The 8,247-nt window shown below is 44.9% G+C and overlaps 1 protein-coding gene across 1 annotated transcript in view; it reads right to left on the bottom strand.

Moving 5' to 3' along the window:
- LOC134655744 (neurogenic locus notch homolog protein 4-like) overlaps positions 1 to 8,247 on the bottom strand; it is a 93,524-nt gene continuing 85,277 nt past the window's right edge. Inside the window, exons 16-25 of the mRNA XM_063511210.1 lie at positions 7,058 to 7,244; positions 6,119 to 6,295; positions 5,423 to 5,485; positions 4,650 to 4,778; positions 3,845 to 3,985; positions 2,768 to 2,980; positions 1,825 to 1,971; positions 1,079 to 1,293; positions 679 to 813; positions 1 to 387 (exon numbers count right to left, since the gene is read on the bottom strand). Of these exons, the coding sequence (XP_063367280.1) occupies positions 133 to 387; positions 679 to 813; positions 1,079 to 1,293; positions 1,825 to 1,971; positions 2,768 to 2,980; positions 3,845 to 3,985; positions 4,650 to 4,778; positions 5,423 to 5,485; positions 6,119 to 6,295; positions 7,058 to 7,244 (1,662 nt within the window). The 3' untranslated portion in view covers positions 1 to 132. The remainder of the gene's footprint in view (positions 388 to 678; positions 814 to 1,078; positions 1,294 to 1,824; positions 1,972 to 2,767; positions 2,981 to 3,844; positions 3,986 to 4,649; positions 4,779 to 5,422; positions 5,486 to 6,118; positions 6,296 to 7,057; positions 7,245 to 8,247) is intronic.

The raw sequence follows: 8,247 nt of genomic DNA, 5'->3' as shown, positions 1-8,247 counted from the left end.
GCTCATGTATCTTAATACCATTATTATATAATGTTAACGTTACCTAAGACTATTTATATTCAGTACTGTACGATACCACTACCGCACCAACCGTAAACCAACCCAAAAACAAAAGCTAGTCAGACTTAGCACCTAAATTCTAGTGTGATCATTTTGAGGGGGTATTGGCGGTGGAGGGGCGTGTAAAGCCTTCGCTAGCTCGGCTTTTTCATCGGCTGATAGAACGTAGACGGGGGGAGCGGGGGGTAAGAAACGCTCGGCTTTTTGGGGCTCTCGTTGTAGCCGGCCTCGGTATAGCATCACCAGGACGCAGAGTACACTGATGATGAAGGCGGAAGACGCTGCAAGGACGATCAGCGCGGTGTGGTATGATGTCGTTGCTGACACCTGTGGAATAATAGCGACATTAATTAAAACGTTTTTGCAATTTAGTTTAACTCAAAACAAACAGGTAAGGGCAAACGCCTTTTTGTTACACAGCAAACGACACATGTCAACAAAATTTGACTATCTCATATCACCAAAAGAGAAAGTTCCCACGATTGCGTCCCTATAGGGCCCTCTAGTGTGGAGGGGGCTTAAGTATTTCAAAGGCGTATTTCCGCGCGTTTAAACTTCGCTTTAAATGCGCATGTACTGTGGGTAGGTAAGTACATTATTAGGGTAGTTTGAGCATACCGTGGATTCGCTGAGTATCTCCCGTTGCTGCATGAGCGGCGCCTGCGCGGCGAGGCGGTACTCGCTGCGGATGACGTCAGCGCCCAGCGCGCCAGCTGACGTTTTGTTCACGCCTGACAGCTTCTCTTGTTTCACCTGTCAGGGAGAAGATTATTAGAACTGCCTTTTTTAACAGCAGGAGGATGGAAGCAAGCATACTTTCCGTTGATGCGTTGGTGGTAAGCGGCCCTATGAACTAAAAAACTTGTATATACCTAGAATCGTAACCCTCACATCACTGTAGAATACAAATAATCATAGGATTATAGGATGGGAGCAGCTAAAAATAACGCTAGAATAACGTTATCTCTATATTTTTCGGGAATCAGAAAAAAGTGCAGCAAATCAGCTCCAGACTTACCAGATTCTCCAAATGATAGACGACATCCACAGCCCTGGGTCCAGCCAGCACTGCTCTAAGTTTTATGGCGGAGCGGTCTTTGGACATTGTGACCGGCACTCGAGCACCGAGGGAAGCGAGTTGTGATTGTAAGGCAGCCCGTGCCCGCTCCGCCGCCGCGGCGTCAGTCCCGATGATTTCCAGCTCTAGGGACGCCGATTCGATTTGGGTTGGCACTGGGAAGATAACGCCAATTTTAACGAATGAGTGTCATGTGGTGCTCACACGGGAGATAAATTTCCCCTTCGTTTATTTTTTGAAAATATAGATCACGGTCATTATGACATGAGATTATCTAATAAAGTGGAGTCCAGACGAGACAATTTTTCGCCAATCTGATGAAATTGTCCGATCGAATCAGGCCGTGCGGACGCAAGCGCCAATTTGATTCCCCGATCAAATCAGCAGGTGCGGACATAAAAATGCCAATTTTCGGAGTTAGTATCTTATGGAATGCAAATTAGTGATTAAATTTGTGTATGTGTGGACGCTAGATGAGATTGGCGCCAATTATTTTCCTGATCAAATCGGTCGATTTGCCCACCTCGTCAGGACTCTACCTAAATTGCGACGATATGGTGATCAACACCTTTTCGTTGACACAAACCCTCACTTGATATGAAGTCATGGCATGTGGGGCACGAAACGTCACAAAACTTCATATGTCAATGGCGGCGAAAAGGTACGTAAGTCAAAAGTAATCTCACAGCAAGGGTCCAAAGCGGGCGAGTCGGGTACGGGAGTGGACGCGCCGCGGCGCTGGCCCGCCGCGTCCACGCACCAGCAGCGCCCGCGCGCGCACTGCCGCGCCGCGAACGACCCGTCCGGCAGGCAGCGGACCGAGGGACCGTCTCCTGGAAACGAGAGGTAACGTTAGTGAGGCTTCTAAATATATGTACGTTAGGGTTCCGTACCCAAAGGGTAAAAACGGGACCCTATTACTAAGACTCCGCTGTCCGTCCGTCCGTCTGTCACCAGGCTGTATCTCATGAACCGTGATAGCTAGACAGTTGAAATTTTCACAGATGATGTATTTCTGTTGCCGCTATAACAACAAATACTAAAAACAGAATAAAATAAAGATTTAAGTGGGGCTCCCATACAACAAACGTGATTTTAGATCGAAGTTAAGCAACGTCGGGCGGGGTCAATACTTGGATGGGTGACCGTTTTTTTGCTTGTTTTGCTCCGTTTTTTGTTGATGGTGCGGAACCCTCCGTGCGCGAGTCCGACTCGCACTTGGCCGGTTTTAATTATATACCCACGCAAGGTCTTGGTCTGTTATTATCATGCGGTACTCTGCGTACAGACAGTCATAAATTTTATAGGAAGACAAAAAAATCTAAGCACAAAACGATCACACTCTTTGCATCAAGCATGCTTTTCGAGACCCTGTTTGCACCATACGGCGTTAACCGAAGACCAAGGACCTAAAGGGTTTAGTATTGTTTTCAGCTAAACCTGTTAAAACTCTAGTTTATCCATCAACTTCTATGTCAAGGAATTACATACATTTTATAGTTAATTTAATATTCATGCCTTCTTCAGCTCCAGGCACTTAGTTTTGAAGTGATTTTGCTTTTAACCTCGCATTCGTGTACATACTTACATTGAATTTAAAACTCTAAATTACATCGGGTAACCACTTACCATTCTCAGCCTCATCCTGTAGCATCTGGCACTTGGTCTTGAAGATGGTCTTGCTCTTCGGCTCGCTCTCCTGAACCTCGAGTCTCTCCATCGGCTTCAAGGTCTCCACGGTCCTGGGCTCGACTGGTTCGTCACGAAGCACTTCCTCTTCGTCGTACTCTTCGATCTCTTCGACGCGGAACGCAGTCATTTGCCTGATGAGCTCTTCTAGAACTGTTCAAAAGTATCTATTTTAGTGCATCCATTTTTCTAAGGTACCTGCTTAACAAAGGTGTGAGACCATTCTTATATTTGGTTACATTGTGTGAGTTTGGCTAGCTTGGCGCCTTAGGTAGGTACAGTGGGCCAAGAAAGTGGTCTACCAGTTTTGACAAAAGTTTCTGCGAGGTCTAACGATCGCTAAGGTTGATAATTGTCACTGACATAATATTACAATCGACCTTGTTGTCTCATGACGTTCAAACGAACCTCAACCGTAGGGTGGTAGACCACATTTTTGCCGACTGTACCAGAATCTCATCAAACAATTTAATTATTAACAATAACAAACATAAACTAACATATTTTGCTAGATTGTAAATAAGTAGAAGTAAAAGTATAGAAGGAAGAATCCTTTGTGTCCAACACAACAAACACAATCTCAAAGATAGTTTTTCTGGGCTTCGCTGAGAATTCCCGTCCCTCCTCTTCATGAAAAACAGGCACCATATCCATAGGAGGCATAGGATATCAACTTACGGAAAATGCATAATGCAAAAATTCAAATAATGTATGGGACTGTTTCCATACATCACGTAACTTTTCGTAGCATCAGATACATTCCGATACATTTATTCTTTTAGTTTGGCGTTATGGTATTTTAGGTATTATTGTACAGTTCCCATCAGATACATCCGAGAACGGCTATGCTGGCTACACATGTAACTATATATCGTAGCGATTTCAGACTGTGCAGATAAATCGAAGGTTCCTAAGTTATTGTTAAGGAGTTTGAGTGCGTGTATAGATATTGTGAACACCTTGGCCGCTCCGATGTATCTGATGGCGACTGTGGTATTGGCTAGGCCCCCTGTATACCTTCGTCGGCGCGCGCTCGCTCGTCGTCTCCAGTCCGCTTGGCCCACTTGCGCGCCTGCCGGAAGTTGCAGGAAGGCTTGGCCCCGCGCACCAGGGACCCCTTCAGGGGCTCGCCGCGGGCGCTCACACACCAGCACACATCTGAAAATTAGGAAAATACAGGTTCAAATACTGCGTTTAAGCTGGGAATCCAAAACATGTCTTAGAAGATGAGTAAGAGGCCTGTAAATAGTAAGTATAAGCTTTGATGCTTAAGTTGGTTGCTCGTATTATAGTTTCTAATTTCTGGCAATATTTTGCTTGCACACGGCACATGTAATTGGAGCACAGACTTAAATATATTGTGAATTGGAGCAAGTAAAGGCGCGACTAGTAACGCGAACGATAGCCTTAATACACTCGGTACAGATAACCAGACCAGAGCATGTAAAGATGTGAGCTATGTGTGGTCTTAAGTTGCGGACGCACGCGCCAGGTAAGTTCTCGCTAGCAGGTAAATGCTGGATGTTCTATCACTGGATCCAGGGATATTCAAGCAATACAGGGGCAAATAAACGAATGGACGAACAAAGTGATTCGCGGTAGACCCTGTTTTATACTCTTGTAGTGCTGAGCCTAGTTTATCTCCTCCTACTGGTACAATCAGCAGCAGAAGTTTCTAAGCGGGCCAGGTGTTCAAAATGATCTTGACGTGCCTTTATTGTTAAGAGAATAAGAGCGTGTCAAGGTAATTTTGAACACCTCGCCCGCTTAGCAACTTTTGCTGCTGACTGTACTGCTTAGTATGACACAGAAGATTTCTCACCGATATGCGACATGCACTGCACAGACTCCCAGGCTCCAGTGACGTCACACTTGGGGATGAACGTGCCTTTGCCGTATTTCTTCTCGGCCGCCTCGTTCTTCTCACGCAGTCGCTCGCACGGGCTCAATACTGTAAGAAACATAGTGATATAGTGATTAATGATAATGACCTATTAAAGTACATTTGTAGACTTAGTGAGATGGTGCAGAACATTTAAACATGCTCTCATTTTAATCACATTGTTTAGGGAATAACAGACATTTTTGAAGATATTTTTAACTCATGCAGCATTGCTTGCAGTCCTGCAAGAGCAGGATTGCCGTCTTACTCTAATAAATGACGTCGTCTTTTAAAATCTTAATTACGTATATATAGTTGTACTTCGGTAGTATTGTATCAGGAAAATTGACACGGGTTAGAAAACGCTGGTTTTTATGAATATTTTGTCATCAATTTGACGCATAGTTTTATGTATAGAGTTAGACCAAGAAAAGTCTGCAGCGATTTTGATAGCCCACGCAGTGCAAGTGTTATTTTAAACGTCAAACTACTATGAAATTATGACGTATAAATAACACTTGCTCTGCGTGGGCTATCAAAATCGCCGCAGACTTTTCTAGGTCTGACTCTATGTATGTTGCAGTAATATGTGCTATTATGATATGACATCGTCATGCTACTCATGCTAGGTACTGTGTAGTTAGTATGTGTTTCAGGTGCATAAGTGAGTGCGTATATTATAAAACACGTATCAGAAATGAGACATTACGTGCCTTCTGTGTCAATTTGAATGCGGGCTTTCTTCGTCGTGGCCAGTTTGGAGGCTTCACCTTCAGCTGTTATGGGATTTAATGAAGAAGGGTAAGTTAGAAGGTAAGAAAAGAATAAGAAGGTCGGTAAAATATTGGGAAAATAAGATTAGGTACCTATTTATAAGAAACTAAGGAAATAGAGTTAGATTCTGATAATGTCCAGTCAATACCTATCTGCATAGAGTTGTGTGTTGTCGACATTAGTGTAAATTTTTGTGCTAGAAAATTCAGGGCGATAGATTCCTGCTTTCTATTTAGACCCGCTATTTCAATACCCTAAAGGGTCCCTAACTGACAGTCCGGACGTTGAATTATGGAACAGTCATTGTACTCGTAATGGGTGGGTTACCTGTTGTTTTGATACAGCATTATATGACCGGGGCGGGCGTAGATCGTTGTACTGTACTCCTTAAGCCCCCTCCATACTCGTGCGCGAATCGCGGTGCGAAGCCGCAAACGCGAGTGTGGAGTCAAGATCGCAGATCTGCGAAATCGGCTCCATAGTCGCGTTCGTTGCTTCGCGCCGCGATTCGCGCACGAGTGTGGAGGGCCCTTTACTTCTAAAGTTGCTTCTAGAGACTCCATATTGTACTACTAGATTTGCTCACATTATTAGCCTTCATTTTCTCTATGTCTCATAGCTTTAATTCTACTCACCGGGGCAAACGGCGTTGCACTCCTCCTTGCTTCTAAAGTTGTTGTGGTTACCAGAGCAACCGTTGTACTTGAATCGTTCACATCGGTTGCGTTCGTGGTTAAAGTGCCATCGCGTCGCGTTCAGACCTCCCGTGTCCGTGCAGTTGCCTTCGTCTTTTGTGTCGAAGCATACTGTTCCTGAAAATTTATTAGACCTATATGAAAACTTAAGTTTCATCAAAACACAAGGTAACTTCAAAGATTACGCTAGTGGTAAAAACAAAATTGTTTTGACGTCCTTTTTCGAGGTAAAGTACCTATATCTTCCCGTAACCACAGCTGGTGCAACTCAGCTGAAATGTCGGAATTTAAGGTAAAAACAATGAAAATATATCGCGTTAGACCCGTTTGTGAAATTAAATATGTGTACAAAACGCGAGAGTTTAAAGTGTTATAAAGTACCTAATATCTACTAGGTATCTAATTTAATAACTTATATTATAATGGTCAAGTCGATCTGACTCGAGTAGATATATCTACCTACTCATCTATATTCAACGTTTGTCGATTTATCAACTTTGATGTGATATCGTTGTTATCGTTAGTGAGATCAGATTGAGAAAGACCACACCCGAAAGTTTTTCTGCATAAAAAAAAATCGTTTATTCAGATGAAATAAACCCTAACATACATATTTTTTTCTTCTGCCAAACTGCAGGACAGTTTGTTGGCAGAGGGAACTCCCTTAAAACATAGATGGGTAAACTTAGCTAATTAGGCAATTGCCTAATTAATTGTTAACAGTAGGTACATCTTATTGCTTATGGTGGTAACTTTAATTTAATTTTTAACACATTAACGATTCTAAGATTGTTTGAATACCTATGAGGTCCAATTAGACCTATTGACATGTTCCCGAACTTTTGCGCTTCGAGCTCTCGGTAACAAGATTAGACTCACGTGGCTTAGGACAACACACGGGTGCGCCGGTGTCGTGCGGCGCGAAACGGCACGCGTGCGTCGAGGGGCAAGCGGCGGCGCTGGGGCCGCACACCAGCGCGTCCGCGCCGCCCGGGACCGGCAGCGGCGCGCCCGAGGGGCAGCGGGGCGTCGGCGTGCAGCGCACGATCGGGGGGCAGGACTCCGACTGGAAATAGTGTAAGGCACGTTCAACGACGGTTTAAAGGACCATTCGACAGTGAGACTATGGGTCGGTTGCACCAATTATTATTATTATTAGGAGCCTGTAATATCCCACTGCTGGGCAAAGGCCTCCCCCCACTTTTTCCAGTCTTCCCGATCCTGTACAGTCTCTGGCCATTCCTTTAAAAAGGAGTCTAGCACGTCTCGCCATCGCCGACGTGGTTTGCCAACTCCTCGTTTTGAGCTGGGCTGCCACTCTGTGGCGATCTTGGCCCACAGCTCACTAGGCATTCGGTAGACATGACCAGCCCAGTCCCACTTTAGCTTGGCCGCTTTCCGAGCTACGTCGACCACTTTTGTTCTGGAGCGCAGCGTGGTGTTCCGGATACGATCCATTAATGTCACACCTAATATGCTGCGCTCCATAGCTCGCTGGCAAACCCCTAGTTTCGACCTCTGACACGCCGTCAAAGACCAAGTTTGTGCACCGTAGGTGAGAATTGGAAGTATGCACATGTCCATGAGTCTCCGCTTAAGTGACAGCACCAAACTGTTCGCTAAATTTTTATGTATGGAAAGTTTCATAGTAAAGCGCCGGGGCGCGCCGGCTGACGTTCATCAGACTGTCAAATGTGGTTTGTGCAACTGGCCCTATATGGTGCAAATACGACGTGACTTTTGTGAGGCCGAAAGGTGCAGTGCAAAATGGACACCTTGAGGGCCTGAAGTAGACGAAGCATATGGGCCCAGGGATATATTCAATTAACGATTTTCACATCGGCCGCATAGGATTGCGATCTTAATACATTTTTGACATTCGACATCACGACCCCACAATCACCCAGTATATTCTAACTGACGTTCGAGAGAGCAGATCTCGTCCTCGGTGCAGCGGTCTATGGGACAGCCTTTACAAGACGGCAAAGTGTTGAAGGTTGGGATGGTTGACCACTAACCTCGCATTCCAAGGGCACAATCTCGTAAGTTTCATCAGGTCTGCACTTGGC

The sequence above is a fragment of the Cydia amplana genome, chromosome 17 (genome assembly GCF_948474715.1).
Source record: "Cydia amplana chromosome 17, ilCydAmpl1.1, whole genome shotgun sequence".
Taxonomy (NCBI): Eukaryota; Metazoa; Arthropoda; class Insecta; order Lepidoptera; family Tortricidae; genus Cydia; species Cydia amplana.
The sequence above is the reverse complement of the archived record's forward strand: the minus strand, read 5'-3'. Positions and strand labels throughout refer to the sequence as shown.